The sequence below is a fragment of the Colossoma macropomum genome, unplaced genomic scaffold, assembly GCF_904425465.1.
Source record: "Colossoma macropomum unplaced genomic scaffold, Colossoma_macropomum, whole genome shotgun sequence".
Classification (NCBI taxonomy): Eukaryota; Metazoa; Chordata; class Actinopteri; order Characiformes; family Serrasalmidae; genus Colossoma; species Colossoma macropomum.
In genome coordinates, this window is record NW_023494803.1 from 6,243,934 (window position 1) to 6,260,737 (window position 16,804).

Here is a 16,804-nt window from a genome sequence, read left to right on the forward strand (position 1 = left end):
GTGATGTTTCCTATTTGCTCTGTACCCCTGAATATCTGCATTAATAGCGATGCTCTGTATGTGTGATACAGATGTGTCTCCCGGCTTATGAACAACATTCAGAAACTTGGATCCACCCTTCAAATTACAGACGTACCCATGTCAGTTTTTTTATGTACCTCAAGAAGGGTGGTCCACACAGCCGAATCACCGCTGTAGATAAGTGGTTTCAAAAATAGCTGCTGGCCAGGAGTGGTGGGGGTGGCAGGCTGGCTTAACCTCAGCTTCACTCCAAGTGTTTCTAAGAATAAGGAACTCCTGGATACACACACATTCTTTCCTGCACTTGCAGCATAAGCGCATTTCACTTGAGCTGTTGTTCATCTGTGGTGTGTCGCTGTCCAAGAGCAGAAAGAAGCCAGAGTTAGATATAAATTTACTGCATGCTTTGACTCAAATGTGGTCTAAAAACAAAGGTCAGAGGCCATCATGACTTAATTTCCAGTCAAAATGGCCATCAAACACCAGTTATTAATTTTTCAGTGTAAAAAAAAAGCAGAAAACATATGTCACAGAAAATTACACAGTAGCTTTGACAGCTAAATACATCACATTTTCAGTATTTTTAGTATTTAGTGTCCACTCTTTACCTTTATTACAGCTTCCAATCTCTTTGGGAGGCTTGCTTCCAGTTTTTCAAAGAAATCTGCAGGGGAATTTTCCACATCTCCAAAGTTCAGTCTGAGAAGTTTGTTACATTTTCTGCTTTTTAAGATCCCAAGTAATCCACATTGAATGTTGTTGAGGTGTGGATTCTGTAGTGGACAGTCCATTGTTTCTCAGTGAGGGCTTCTTGAACAGCTACACATCCTTTCAGACCCATAGTGCTGAGTCGTCTTCTCACAGTGGAAGCATGGACAGAAACACCTGTGGATTTTTGTAGATCTGAAACAAGAGTGAAGCATAATTAGAGAATTGGAGTGGACGGTTCACAGTTTTCGAATAATAAGCAGAAATCTAAGAACCTTTTGTGTCCAGAGAGATAAACGAAGCTGTAGATGATTCTAAAATAACTGAGAAAGCTGCAGAACATCAAGAATCACATTTGAAAAGTGGTGGTCAGATCCCGGCGGATACCATGAAACAGAAGTTATTGTAAATAGATAACATATTAGACGGTATGATATTTATAAGGCTTTAGGGCTGCAACAAATGACTAATTTGATAGACAAATAATCTATCGATTAATTAATATTGATTATTAGGTTATGAAGCACTACGGACCACATTACCGATTCCAGAGAACGTGCATTTTGAAATAGGTGTTACAGCTCAGCTCATAACATGAAGTAGGACAGCTTTAAACACTAACATTAGCTAACTAGCTAGCTAACACAGCTGTCTTACTGAGATGAATCTTCCTCATCCAGTGAGCTGACGTGTTTCCTCTTCAGATGCTCCAACATAGAGGTCGTGCTCCCATAGCCAGCTGAGGTCAGCTTTACAAATAGCACAACTGAATTTAGCGTGAAATGCTCCCGAATAATTGGCTTCTTTAATAACTTGATTGAAATCCAAATATCAAAACTACCTGAAATACCTTCTGTTTTTTATAAAACAGCACAAATACAACGATTCCAACCTTTCAATAGATAAAGTCAAGTCTCCTTCTGTCTTCACATCTTTGTTCTTTGTGTCTCTCAATTCCTCCCTCTCTTTAGTGCTAGATGAAGAAGAGGAGGGTGAGCGGTTTGAGTTTGATGACAGCTGTGATGAAGCTCCTGAGGCCGATCGCCCTCTCCCGGCTCCTCCTGTGCAGGACTATGGTGCTCCAGACCACTGTGGAGCAGCAGCTTCATCTGCACCTGTTAGTCCACCCTCCTTAGTGGGTGCAGCCAGTCCAGCGAATGGGACTAATCTTGGCTCGTACAATGCAGAGGCTGATCTACCCCCACCACCTGAGAACTGTGCCCCTCTTAATGCCCCATTGTGCCATACTGTGGCCCCACAGAGTGACTTACCTGCACCCCCTGAAGAGGAACAGAATCTGAATGGTTCACTCGCTGCAGCGGGCCTGGATAGTGATCTGCCTCCACCTCCAGAGGATGTCACACGACCTGCCACTGAAACTGGTAGGATTTTGACTGCTGGAAGATTTCCAGTGAAGTTATGCAATTGCTTGAGAGCTACACTGGCCATCAAAAGTTTGGGACATCTATCTGTGTAGAAGTGTTTAAACCAAATGAGCGTAGTTGTTTATTGGTTTGCAATAGCTTATTAAATTTTAACCAGATATGTTGGTATTTTTTCTCGCATGCATGTAAATATTTGTAAGAATCCATCCACTTCCCAGCACTCATCAGCACTCAAACCTTTCAGATGTGTAGACCACGTTTAAGGCAAAAGAAGTTCTTCAGATACTTTTGGCACTAATTGTCCGTTATACCAGGTAAAAACGTTCACAAGTCGCTTCATGTGAGTTTTGAGCCAATTCTCAAGTCTCTGGTATGAAAATCTGAGTTGAAACCCTGAGGTACGAGTGAGAGTCAAGTCTCAAGTCAACTACGTGCCAGTCCAAGTCTCGAGTCTCTGAGGTGCGAATCTGAGTCGAGTTTCGAGTCTCCGGGTTGCAAGTCAGAGTCAAACCTGGAGTCGAGTCTGAGTCAAGTCTCTGAGGTCTGAGTCAAGGTTGACTCCTGAGTCCCTGAGGTCCGAGTCGAGTCTCTGGGGTGCAAGTCAGCCATGCATAGATTCTCTATTTTCTTTATATACTTTTAACGGTAGTTGTCCATTATACCAGGCAGAGATGTTCACAAGTCGCTTCATGTGAGTTTGAGCTCAGTCTCTGGCGCCAGTCCGAGTCTCGAGTCTCTGGGATGCAAAGGCGAGTATGAGTCAAATCCCAAGTCTCTGAGTTGCGCGTTCAAGTCAAGCCTCATGTCTCTCAGTTATGAGTTTGAGTCACAAAATTCTGGAGTCCAAGTTGAGTCTTGAGTCTCTAGGCTGGAGTCTCTAAGGTTCGAGTCAGAGTCAATTCTCAAGTCTCTGAGGTGCAAGTCAGAGTTAACTCCTGAGTCTCTGAGGTCCAAGTTGAGAGTCAGGTCTCTGAGTAGCAAGTGCCAGTTGACCCTCGTGTCACTGACGTCTGAGTCGAGTCTCGGGTCTCTGAGTTGCGATTCCAAATCATGTCACAAAATTCTGGGGTCTGAGCCCAAAGTGAGTCTAGAGTCTTTGGGCTGTGAATCCGAACCAGATCTTTGAGATGCAAGTCAGAGTTGAGTCTCGAGTCTCTACATTGGGGCTCCGAGTCAGGTCTCGAGATTACAGGGTGTGAGTCTGAGTTGAATCTCGAGATTCCAGGTTGTGAGTCCAAAACGAGTCTTGAGTATCTGGAGTGTGAGTTCGAGTTGAGTCTCGAGTCTGTGAGATTTAAGTCTGAGTCAAGTTTTTGAGTCTCTGATTTGAGTCTCTGACTCCACTGCAAACTGCAGAAGAACAACACTGCAAAAATGAGTGCAGATGAAGCCAGATTAAAGTTTAAAGCCCTAATTAGTTTTCTTTGTGATGTTTCTTTCTTCCTCGAACTTAAGTCTTAAGTTTTGAATTCAAGTCTGAATGCGAGTCGAGTCTGAGTCAATGACTCTTATCGAGTTCCCGTCTCTGATAGCAAGAAAGACACTTTACTGACTGTTGTAAAATGTGCAGTATAAGAACAAAAATTACTGTGAAAATTTCTAAAGAAAGTAAGATGTCTCCAGACTTTAGATGGACACTGTTAGTGAACTTTTGCTTTTGTAACGTATCGTTTTAAAAAGTGTGGCTGGTCCTCGTTAAAAGAACCTTTTGGAATCCTTATTCATGTTTTTCAGAAGACGAGCAGGTCTGATGTTTGTATTTTATTCCCATCTGCAGGGAACAGCAACTCCAGTGTGGCCCAATCCAAAGTCAACCCTTACTCAGTGATCGATATCACCCCCATCCAGCAGATCTCCCAGCAGGGCCTGCCTCTCTCCTCTTCTCCATCCAATGAGAATGAAGGGGATTCCCAGGAATTACCCAGCAGCCCTGTTGTGCCCTCTGGGTACTCGGTGCCTGTGCCCTGCGGCTATGCTACGCCCTCCAGCGTGCCCATAATTACGCCTGCCTACACCACGCCGGTCATCATCAGACACTTCTCTGTGGATGAGGACGGTAAAGGAAAAAAAAAAAACATTGTTTTTCTTTTGTAGCCCTTTGAAAATAGGTGATAACCATCATCGTCAGTGTCCTTGCACCCTCATAAACTCTGTGTCTCTCCTTTTTCCTCTCTTCTGCTGCATGACCTCTCTTTTTGAAGTTTGGCCACGAGGAAACTGAGGCTAAATATAGCAGAGCTAAGGCTTTGGCTGTGATGAGGGTTTCCTGTTTTCTCCAAAGTGTTACAGTGGCCTCCTTGCTGTGTGGTCAGACCATTTCTCCCATTTTTTACTTGGTTGTTCTGCTGTCGCTTTTCCCTCACCTTCTGCAAATGACCCCAGCAGTCTGGTCCAGAAAAAGAACTGTAATTGCGTACAACATGATTCAGTTTAAACAGTAAAACGATATGATCATGAACAAATATGCCTTTTATTACCGATGTAAAGTCAAGCTTGTTTGGCTTTTTCGGAGTCTGGGAAGCGTTTGTTTCTCTTCATCAAGCTAATGGTTTGGTGCTGAAGGTTCAGTTTGGAACGTTCCTCTGTCTCAAAATGTCACCGCGTGGTTTCTGACTGACCTTCAGACTACGCTCTGGAATGTTTGGAATATACCCTGACAGTGTGGACAGCTATTTTGGACTGGAGTTGAGTCTTTGTTATGCATGTCCATGTTGCAGCTTTTGGTTGAAGGGAAATGATGTTCTGTAGTAAAACTGCATTATTTTGCAGACAGTAGTGCTAACAGTAGATGTGAACTCATGTGCTAAACAAGCAAGTCGTCTCTGAACGTTGTTTTTTTTTCTAAATTTTGTAACGTCCTGCTGATGATGGTCCAGATGTTTCTCCACCCTATCTTACTTTAGGTATAATGTCGCCCCCGGGTGGTGGAAATAGTTTTTACTGTTAGATGTCAATCGCATTGGCTCATTCTACTTCTGTAATAATAATAATAATAATAATAATATTAATATATAATGCTACTTTTCTCTCCTGCAGTGACCGTGGTGGGGGCGGGGAATACTTTGACAGACAAGTGAGTGTGGTTTGTTATTCCTTTTGGTCAGTAGTTATAATAAAGTTAGAGTTACAGCCCGCCCTAACTGTATTTTCACTAACTGAACATTCTTTGACACACACAATAATTGAATAAATGGAATCTACAGAAAGTTTTCATGTTAAATTTGATTAATTCTCCTTCATCAGGTGTTATGGTTCTCCTTCATGTGATGCTTCCCTGAACAGCTGTAATGTGGGTACTTTTTGTTTCGCTGCAGTGTCTTCAGTGAAGAGTATCCAGTGATAAGGGAGGAAGACGCTCTGACTAAGTGGGTTTCGGACCCTGCCAACACAGCCTGGATGGAGAGTAAGGCTCGATTTAATGACGGCGTAAAAATAGCAGCGTTTTGTTCCAAACTTTTTTGAGTGGCTCTGTACCTTGTGGGTGCTGTAATATGTCCAGTCAGCATTACCTGTGACTTATTCCCATGCTTCTGGGAATATTCTGGGAATATTCTAAAAATGGCATTCTAGTGATCATTCAGTGTGTCGTTCCATTTTCTTGGTTGGAATCCACATTTTATATTTCTAGGGCAACCTTTGGGTTCAGCCTGTCAGTATATTGATGTAATCACCTGATCGTGATTATTTGAGCTTATCGTAATTATTTCAGGTGAACGCAGTTATTTAACCTCTTGTGCTCGTGGGTATATTTCGGTTTTTCCATCTGAATTTACATGCCCAAATCTTAAGGCAAATTGTTCAGTAACTGCCTGAAATACATGTTTTTTTTCCCTCAAAGTTTTCCTCGAATTAACAGAAAATATGTTTTATGATCATAAACTTAATCCTACATGCTTACAATTTACTGCTGAAAGCCAAAAATCTTAGATGCTCTTTGTATTTTTTTATAAAAATAATTTTTACAGAGCAGATCACTGAAGAGACGCCATCTGAGATCCAGTTTATAGTTCAGATTCGTGGAAAAATGGGTCGACTTTCAGTAGAACAAAAAGTTGTGAGTTCAGCTTCTTTTGTTATAAAGTTTTAAAATTACCCATCTATTTGACTGGAAAGAAACTGTTACAGCTCTCATATGACACCACCCTTTGAATGAAGCTTATGAAATATGAAAGTTATGAAGTAAAGAACATGATGAAGTGCGTTTTGGAGTTAAAAAGGTTAAGCTAATCACAAGTACAGAATCTCCACTGTTGTCAACTTGTTAACTAACTGACAGTCGTGTTTGCTTCACAACAAACAGAATGTGAAATGGGTGCCTTTTCATCAGCTGGGTTGACGCAAATACATGTAAATGAAAGAAAGCAGGAAACACATTTCTTCTGATTGGTGCTGTAACACATTTAGGGTGCACTCACGCCTCGTTTGGTCTAGACCTTCAGACTTTTCAGTTTGGTCTGAACCAAAACAGCAGGTGTGAAAGGTGCCTCGGACCATAGTCCGGACCAAAGGACCAAAGTTTGGCCCGACCGAAAGAGGCGATCTCAGTCTGGATTAAACTGAACTATGATTCGCTACATTTGCAGTGTGAAAACACCGGTTTGATTGGCTCAGACTTTCGGACCAATTACAGGAAGTTGAAGCAGGCTATCATTAGCCATTATACAACAGAAGAAGAAAAAGAACTGGGAGAGAAGTTCAACAACAAGCCACGGTAGCACATGAGGAGAGGACAAGATGAAATATTTAATTGTGATTTAGTCCAGCGAAAACGTCAAAATTCAACTTAAAAATGCATAAACATGCTGAAACGTTTATGATGTATATAATATAGTGGCAGCGAAATGAATTCATTCACTTTTCTCCATTCAAACGGAAAAGGCTACCCACCAAATTGACAGCCAATCAGTGTCAAGTATAGGGAGATTTTAGGCTTGTGTTTAATAGTTGCATATAATAAACAAAAAAAGACAATTAAATTATTAATGGCAATTATTTATATGGCAATTAATTGTCAGCTTAAATTTCATGATCATGACAAGCCTACCTGTGTTTATAGACTGAGGTCATCAGTGATGAAACTTACTGCTACACGTTGTTTGAAAAGGCCAATAAAATGTACAGTAAAATATACAGTACCATATTTCTTTAGTTGTGTGTCTGTCTAAGATTGTGTAAGTCAAATTCAGGGTGTTTCTTTTTCAGTGACTTGAGCACTTTTTTGCTTGCAGGACAGCATTTCATTAAAAACACCATTCACATCAGTGTTTTCACTCGCCATCTTATTATCCTTCACATCTCAAATTTCATGCAACGTTCCAATGACGTGAAAGGCACCCTTAGTAGAGCCTTTATGGGACAGTGCTACAGCTTTTTACAGGAAGTCCTCACTAATTACTAATGCTCATTACCAGATACAAATAGTCGTTAGATCAGTTCTCATGTCTGCTACAGATGAGTCTGAGGACAGCTGGGGAGAGCTGTGTTTGAGGAAAGTTTTACAGAAACTCTTAGCCCTCTTTTCTCATTTTCCTTTTCTTGAAGTGAATTCCCAGACCCGCTTCCTTCCCCTTCTGCAGAGGAAGTGCTCCACCGACTGGGCTTTCCTTCACAGCGGCAGCATCCGCTCAAGTCAGACTGTCGCATGATCAGCACAAACAAAAACCCGCTGTCTTTATCTTTTACACATAGAGACGAGAGCTTTTAGGACGTTTGTTTGCGTTTGTATTTCAGACCCAGATGAAGTTATTTATGATGATGTGCCTCAAGAGAATTCTGGATCCACTACAGGTCAGTGTCTCTCACTCCAGCTCTCTCTGTCTCTCTGACTCTCTGACTGTAGGGAAGCTCACTTCTGCATTTCATTGCTTTTCTTCACATCTTGTCTTTGCATATTAGCCCTTTTAAATTCTGCCTCTGTAAGTAATCAAATGGAAAGTCATAGTGTCCAAATCTAATTTATTTGCCAGAATTACGTACCATAATGCATTAGGAGTTATGTCATTGCGCAAAAGTTACTTTTAACGCTCTTTAAAGGGGCATTCTGACTAACTAGGATTTAATGTTGTTTGTCATGTTATGTAGTATTCTGTAGCACAGCGCTGTATCCCATAGCCTCATTGGTTTGACAGTTTATATAGTTTTCAGATTTTTGTCCATCAGTGTTCTCTCACTATAATAGCATTACACAAACACATGGTACAGCTGACTATGCGCAGCCTATTCTGACTGTTTGCCTAGCCTAATGGTCCCAACCCAGTCCTCAGGCCCACATGGGATGGAACAAGAATGTGGACCATTCTGGGGTCACCCTGAGGGCTGGGTTGGGAACCACCGAGCCACCCACTGAGCTATAGGCTAATAAATACCTAGCGGTAACATTCAATACACTCTTAAAAACATGGTCCTTCAAAGGTTCTTTAGTAAAGAAAATAGGTAATAAAGCATAAAGGATGCATGATGGTCATGAAACAGTTTTTCAGATTGATGTAGATTGTGCTGTAGATGGTTCTGTATGGAACCTTTTTGAGGTAGGGTTCTATATAGCACCAAAAAGCGTTCTTCTGTTGTTATGATATCAAGCTTGTAGCCATAGAATACCCCTTTTCAAAGGTTCTATATAGAACCATACACACAAAACATTCTCCATCAGTCTGAAGAATGATTTCTTGATGCAAAGAAACATTTAATGATGCAAAGGGTTATTTGAGTAATCATGGTTCCATATAGAACCATTTTCCTTAACAAAGAACCCATTAAGAACCACCTTTTTTAAGTGTTTTAAGTGTGTATCTATTTCCTGTTGCGTTTTCCAGCAATGGAAAAAACAAACATTTCAGACGGCCCCCAAAATCCACCCAAAACAGCTGTAGTTTTTCAGAAGTTCCTTCTACTTCCAAGATACATAATCATTTCCTACTTTCTTAAAAAAGAAACATGGTACTTTAAGGGTTTTTTAGTAAAGAAAATGGTTCTATATAGAACCATGAACACTCAAAGAACCCTTTGTGTCATTAAAGGGTTCTTTGCGTGGTGAAATGGCTCTTCGGATTGATGGAGATTGTTCTGTAGATGGCTCTATATAGAACCTTTTTGAAAAGGATTCTATATAGCACCAAAAAGGGTTCTGCTGTTGTTGTAATATCAAGCTTGTAATCATAGAAGAACCCGTTTTGGTGCTTTATAGAACCTTTTTCAAAAATGTTCTATGTAGAACCATCTACAGCACATTCTCCATCCATCTGAAGAAAAGGGTTCTTGGAGTGCTCATGGTCCTGCATAGAACCAGTTTCTGTGCTAAAGAACCCTTGAAGAACCATCTTTTTTCAGTGTGTAGTCTTTAAACTGAAAAATCTCACTCTAAAGTCTACACACTTAAAATGAATTTGCATGGTGAAATGGTTCTTCCGATTGATGGAGAATGTGCTGTACATGGTTGTACATTGAACCTTTTTAAAAATGAATCTATATAGCACCAAAAATGGTCCTTCTATTGTAACAAGTTTGACATCGTAGCAATAGAAGAACTCTTTGTTGTGCTATATAGAACACTTTTAAAAAGGTTCTAGGTAGAACCAACTACAGCACATTCTCCATCAATCTGAAGAGCCATTTCATGATGCCTGAGTAAATGGTTCTTTGAGTGTTCACTGTTCTATACAGAACCAGTTTCCTTACTAAAGAACCCTTAAAGAACCATCATTTTTAAGTGAGTAGAGCAGCACCGCTTAAGACGTGAGATGGCCTGTTTACAGCAGATATAGTGATGGTTAGTTTTTTATTTTGGTCACAGTGTTTCTTTAATGGAGGATCTAAACTCAGCCTGCAAACAGCTATGAAACCAAACAGAAGTGGACAGTAGGCTCAGATGGAACTGATTTACAAAGCAAAAGCATTTCTGAAACTACAGACGAAACCCTGTGGGTGGTGAAATTTGTCCACTCAGCATTAGCTGTGACTTATTCTCATGCTTATGCAGTCAGGAAATATTCTAATAATACCACTCTAGTAATCCTTCAGGGTTTAGTTTCATTTTCTCAAAAGGGAAAGTGAATAGCAACAACATTGGGAACAAGATGGCAAGATCCCAACAACAATAATAACAATAGAAGTTTTGCTTAAGTGTGAACTTTTAGTACCTGCTCTGCACCATATTTGATCTCTTTTACTTTATTATTGTACATTTCATTTATTATGGATTGGTAAATATTTGTACCATTAATCTTTTAATTCATTTAATTACATCTCTGTTAATGTTTGTATTATTATCTCTTGATGTTAAAGCACTTTGGATTACAATTGTTTATGATATATACTGTATACATAAATTTGCCATGCCTGTGTGTGCGGTCATTAGATTCTATTAGATGAGATTCAACTTTGTCATTGTGCAGAGTACAGTACAGAGCCAATGAAATGCAGTTAGCATCTGACCAGAAGTGCAAAATACAGTATTATTTACATATGAAGTGCAGAAGGACGGTATATAGTGGTATAAAAATATAGATATGCAAGTGTAAATATAATATACATACATACAGAGTGAGTGCAGAGTGTACGAATGTAGGTAGTATGTACTGTGAGAGCAGCATATGGAAAAAATAAGTATGCAGAGAAAACTTGTACAGTAATTGTCTGTGCAAATATGAATAGTGCAGATATAGACTGTGCAAATATGAATAGTGCAATAATACCAGGATATAAAGTACAGTTCAGTACAGTGAGTGCAAAGATACAGTTAAAGTGAGGAGTTGTGGAGCCTGCTGATGCGGGAGCGGAGGCACCTGTAACACCTGCCATATAGGAGAAGGGTAAAAAGTCCATGGTTAGGATGAGAAACATCCTTACTGATGTTCCTCGCCCTGCCCAGGCAGCGCTTATGGAAAATGTTCTTAGTGGAGGGTATCTGGGCACCTGTGATGCGTTGGGCAGTTTTCACCACCTGCTGGAGCGCTTTGCGGTCAGATGTGGAGCAATTGCCATACCACACTGAGATGCAGTTGGTGAATATGCTTTCAGTGGTACAGTGGTAAAAGTTCACCAGTATCCCGGGACACAGGTGAGCTTTCTTGAGGCTCTGTAGGAAGCAAAGACGCTGTTACATGATGGAGGAGTTTAGAGACCAGATGAGATCGTCTGATGTAGATGGGGAGTGCGCCTGGCTCCTACCCCTCCTGTAGTCCACTATGATCTCCTTAGTTTTCTGGGTGTTGAGCGCCAGATTGTTGTCCTCACACCATGCCGCCAGGTGCTGCACGGTCATGGGTGAACGGAAGAGGGCTGAGCACACAGCCTTGTGGCACGCTGGTGTTCAGGGTGATGGGGCAGGAGAAGAGTTTAACAGTCAGGAAGTCCAGAATCCAGTTGCACAGAGATGTGCTGATACCAAGCTGGCTAAGCTTTAAGATCAGCTTGGAGGGGTTTCAATGTTAAATGCTGAACTGAAGTCAATGAACAGCATTCTGGTATGTGAGTTTTGACAGTCCAAGTGGGTCAGTACAGTGTGAAGCGCCATGGAAATGGCATCCGCTGTTGACCTGTTGCAGCAGTAGGCATATTAGTGTGGGTCCAGCGTAACAGGGAGACAGGACTTAAAATGAGAAAGAACTAGTCTTTCAAAGCACTTGGAGGTGAGTGCGACAGGGCAGAAGTCATTCAGAGCTGAAGCAGTCGAATGCTTTGGCACTGGCACAATGGTGGCAGTGTTGAAGCTAGTCGAGACAACTGCCTGGGCCAGCGACAGATAGAAAATGTCTGTAAAGACCCCAGCCAGCAGCTTAGCACAGGCTTTTAGCACACGACTAGGTACTCCATCAGGGCCAGCTGCCTTTCGTGCATTCACCTTGCTCAGAGTGTGACAGACATCCGTGGTGAAGACGGTGAGTGGCTGCTCATTAGGTGGTGAATCTGTTTTGGAGAAGACCACCTTATTTCCCCTGTCGAAGTGAACATTGAAGTGGTTGAGCTCATCGGGGTAGTGAGGCACAGTTGGTAGGGGGCACAGTACTGGGTTTAAAGTGAGTAATTGACTGGACACATACGCCGGGGGTCGGAGGAGTTGAAGTGCTGTTTGTCAATCCGCTGTTTGTAACAGTGTTTAGCCTTTGAGATGCCTCTTCTGAGGTTGGCTCTGGCTGAGCTGTAAGCCTCCTGATCTCCAGACCTGAAGGCAGCATCTCTTGCTTTCAGCAGAAGGCGAACCTCTCTGTTCATCCAGGGCTTCTGGTCATATGCAAAAGTTTGGGCGTCCCTAATCAAATTGCATGTTTTGTTGATTTTCTAACTGAAAAGAAGTTGCCAAATATGACTGACTGTATATGTTTGTTTGTCAGACCCAGATGAAATGATCTACGATGACGTGGAGCTGGGGGAGGAGGGCGGCAGTAGTTCCCTGGATAACGGCTGGAGCTCCAGTGAGTTTGAGAGCTATGAGGAGGGCAGTGATGGTGAGAACGGTCATGCAGAGAACGGACTCCCGAGCGCCTTTGTCCGCGGACGCCCGCCAAGCAAGAAAACACACGTGTGTATTTTACTCTTCCTAACGTACAAAACTCACAACTGCATGCGCTGGGACTGGCTACATGACAAGAAACAATATTAAATTGTTTTCTTGTACATCCTGTACACAGCCGATTGATGATGGTGTCATTAATCGCAAAATAGTTTCGCTCTGTTCTGCTTGCCAGCCAAGTTGGGCAGTTTAAATGTCAGAAAAAGCAGCTTCAGGATGCACTTAAGTATATTTGTATATAAGTATATTTGTTTTGTAATCTATATGTTGGGTGAGATAAATATGTTGTCAGGCTTTCGAACACTGTAGAGCACCTTCCCTTGTGAAAATGAGCATAGCTTTCGACATTGTGCATGATTTAAGTGCACATTAGAGTGATTAAAGTGTGCTTTACACTGTGAAAGTGTTCTTCAGATTGATGGAGAATGTGGTTCTATGTAGCACCTTTTTGAAAAGGCTTCTATATAGCACCAAAAAGGGTCCTTGTATTGTACATCATAATGATAGAAGAACTATTTTTGGTGCAATTTAGAGCCCTTTTTGAAAAGGTGCTTTACAGAACCATCTACAACACATTCTCCATCAATCTGAAGAACATTTAGTGATGCAAAGAACTCTTCAATCATGCAAAGGGCTATTTGAGTATTCATGGTTCTATGAAGAACCATGAAGATCTATCATTTTTAAGAGTGAAGTGTAATTTTTTTGCCTCATACTTGCAGCAGCCTTCAGCCCCCATTCCTTCATACTCGGAAGATCTGTAAAATATTTTATTTAATTTTCCCTCAGCTTGGGAATGTGAGTCATCCCTCCTTTGTTTTCATCTTTGTGGTATTTGTTTCTATGCCAAATTATGAAAACAAAATGTAGTTCTCAGTCATTCAGAGCGTAACATCCTGTAAAGCTGCCTGTATTAGCAGCACCAGTGAGGGTGTAGAATAATATTGAGCTGGTGTAGAGATTCAGAACCGGTTTATTTTCACAGGTTTAGGGATGTTGAGTCTGGGAAGTGCCGGAGTTACAGTTCAGAAACACTGCTTTGCTTTCTGTTCACCCTCAGGGATTTGTGTCTGTATGTGTCTGTATGTGTTTGCACATGTGTCAGTATTATGTGAGAGAGAGACGGACAGTGAATGGATGTGGATGAGTCAGTGACAGTCAGTGAGTGCGAATGAGGATGACTACCTCAGGAAGTGAATGTGTGTGCGTGTGTCAGCGCTCTGGAGTACGTGTGAGGTAACTCCCGCTCTGCCTCTGTGCAGCTGTCTCAAGATCTGACGCGTTTGAAAGAGCACTATGAGAAAAAGGTGAGAGATCTAATGGCAAATGCAGTGGGGACAGTAGAACTCCAGCAGCTCAGACACAAACATGAACAGAAGGTAAAGACCATAGAGACTATATCATCCCACCAGCCTAAACCGTCTGTCTGTTCGTCCAGGTCTTCCTTTCCCTGTTTAAAGCGATAGTTTGGGGAAAAGTTTAAGTTTATGCAATTGTCCCCTTAACCCAGGTGAGCAGTTAAGGCATGTTTGGTGTCTGAAGTTTGCTTTGCACAACTGACCACTTGCTAAACTCATCCCCTGGTTGCTGTTGTTACCCCTTGACAAGCTGTCAAGCATGGCATTTAAAACTCAACATAGGCCCAATCCCTTTTCTCATTCTTACCCCTGCCCCTTGAGTGTCACTTTGCCCCTTGGAACTGAGTTACAAGCGGTAGTGGTTGTAATCTAAATGGGATTAATGAAAAGTTCAGCTCCTAACTGCTGGACTTTAGTTACATTTAGGGAATCATACGCCTTCAAATGATTTATTATCGCCCACCCCTAATTCTTCAGTGATGTGAAGCTGAAGTCATCTATTCGCCAGCTTCTTGTTAGAATTTTCCCATTCCACCTTAAATGGTGGAATTTAAGGTGGAATAGGAAATTTAGCTAGCTAGCTAGTGAGACATCAGCATACTATTAGCAATTTTTTTTTTTACGATTGTTATGAAAAAAAGGACATTCAATATACATTGAAACGACATTAAACTAAGATAATACAGTGGTTATTATAATGTTTATTGTACTTTTTGGTCTCTTGTGCAGCCATCTTGCCACTTTTTCCTTTTTTTGTCATAACACTCTGTTTGGAGGGCCGTGTAGCCCTAACACTTCGCCTTACCCCTCTATCTCAACAAAAAGCGAGACACCCTACCCCTAGACATGAACATGCAAAACAGAGGGGTAAGGCTAAGTGGGGAAAATGGGATTGGGCCACTTCTTAATAGAGACTAAATGCACACATAACAGTTAAAAAGGGTAGAATCCACATCTTATTGCAGGCACCTCAAGCCAGGCGTACACTGTGATTTTAGTCCAATTTGGTCATCACCAACTAAACTTCAGGGCCAGGCTGAATTTTAGCTTTGTCAGTCATCGTTTGATATGTAGTATGAGGAGTGAGGGCAGTTAATTGCCCAGACATGCTCTGTTTGAGCAGTCGAACGGTTCGCGTGGATTTCTTACATGTCCGAAATTTTGGTAGCTTGTGTTGCAGTTTAAACAGTCTCTGGTAGTCAAACATAAACCACATAAACACAACCACTCTGCACAGGTGAGCACGAGGAACAAAATGCAGATGAAAAGTTGACTTTGTATGTTATAAGGTTCATATATACCAGCTGTACTCTGTGTGGCTAAATGGTATTGCAAGGTATAAAAGTTAGTACATATTTTTTAAAATTCTCTACAAAATAGGCCATAGATAGTCTGTATTGCCCTACCATGTCCCTCCTGGTTTTATTTTCAGTGCATAGTGTGGTACAAAACACCGAAACTGCTGTAGCTCAGTTTCTCAATATTTTTGCTTGGTGAGTTGTTTTCAGTGAAACAGCTTTATTGGAGATGGTCAATATACAGGGCAGTCTCAGACAGTTTTCATATAGCGTGAGGATATAAATCAGACGTTTTTGCTGTACATGATGGTCTGTTCAAACATGCAGTGTGTGCTGTCACCAAAGAACAGGATTTCCAGAATCGCACAGTGTATGTCTGGCTTTAGAGCAGCCTATCCTACTAATTCTGAGTGATAAGACTGTTTGTGTCTTTGGTTTAGGAAAACTCTTATTGCTGGGTGTCCAACATGCAACGTTATGGCGTAGCGTTAAATTGTGTAAACTTGTCAGAGGTGCCTGGGTCTAGCTACAGTTTGACAATCAACATTAATAGGAGGGGTTTAGTGAAAGGTACATTATCAGTGGTTTACTTTAATTTGAGTGAATCATTTTTGTTCAGAAATTAATAAAAAACAAGTTGTGTCTCACTTTAGAGTAACAAGTTATGACCCATTCATGCAAAAGAGAAAGAAAATTTTACTTAAATCTCAAAAACAAAAATTTAAACAAGTAATAAGGTACTCTTTAAACAAACATGGCCTTTTAATGGTTCTTTAGCAAAGAAAATGGTTCTATGTAGAACCATGAACACTCAAAGAACCTTTTGCATGGTTAAAGGGTTCTTTGCATCATGAAATTGTGCTTTAGATTGATGAAGAAAGTGCTGTAGATGATTCTGTATTGAACCTTTTTGGAAATGGTTTTATATAGCACCCAAAAGCATTCTTCTGTTGTTACACTGTCGAGCTTAAAACAGTAAAAGAACGTTTTTGGGTGCTATTTAGAACCATTTTCAAAAAGGTTCTATATAGAATCATCTGTAGCACATTCATGCACATTTTCCATCAATCTGAGGAACACTTTCACAATGCAAAGAACGCTTTAACCATGCAAAAGGTTCTTTGAGTGTTCATGGTTCCGTATAGAAACATTTTTTACGAAAGAACCTTTGAAGAACGATTAAGAGCGGACAGATACTCAAAAGGTGCTTCACTGTCCACTACTGATCAACACACACTGACCTCAAATATTAGCGCCTTAACTGACGCTGTATTACATACTATTATTAATAAAAATACACAAAATTATGGCTTCACGATTCCTGCTACCACTGTCTTTAGCTATGTATTATTGCTTTTCCACTTACAGTGTCTGAAACCAAGCAGATCTGTAAGCTTCAGTTACTCGTTAGCTACATTAGCTTCGCAGCTCCAGCTCAAAACTAAAGAAGCAGACTTCAAACACCAAACATGTCTTGGCTGATCGACTACATTTCAGGTAATGGGGACGTTGTGAAAATGTGATTTT

The 16,804-nt window shown here is 41.1% G+C and overlaps 1 protein-coding gene across 4 annotated transcripts in view; it reads left to right on the forward strand.

Moving 5' to 3' along the window:
- arhgef10 (Rho guanine nucleotide exchange factor (GEF) 10) overlaps positions 1–16,804 on the forward strand; it is a 153,032-nt gene that overhangs the window by 35,279 nt on the left and 100,949 nt on the right. For 3 of the 4 annotated variants that reach the window (XR_005008541.1, XR_005008542.1, XM_036593312.1), the window contains exons 3-9: positions 1,701–2,111; positions 3,892–4,170; positions 5,151–5,187; positions 5,429–5,517; positions 7,845–7,901; positions 12,443–12,630; positions 13,884–14,000. Coding sequence is in view for 1 of the 4 variants with exons in the window: in XM_036593312.1 (XP_036449205.1) it covers positions 1,701–2,111; positions 3,892–4,170; positions 5,151–5,187; positions 5,429–5,517; positions 7,845–7,901; positions 12,443–12,630; positions 13,884–14,000 (1,178 nt within the window). In the remaining 3 variants the exon portion in view is untranslated. The remainder of the gene's footprint in view (positions 1–1,700; positions 2,112–3,891; positions 4,171–5,150; positions 5,188–5,428; positions 5,518–7,844; positions 7,902–12,442; positions 12,631–13,883; positions 14,001–16,804) is intronic. The other variant, XR_005008543.1, reaches the window with a different exon arrangement.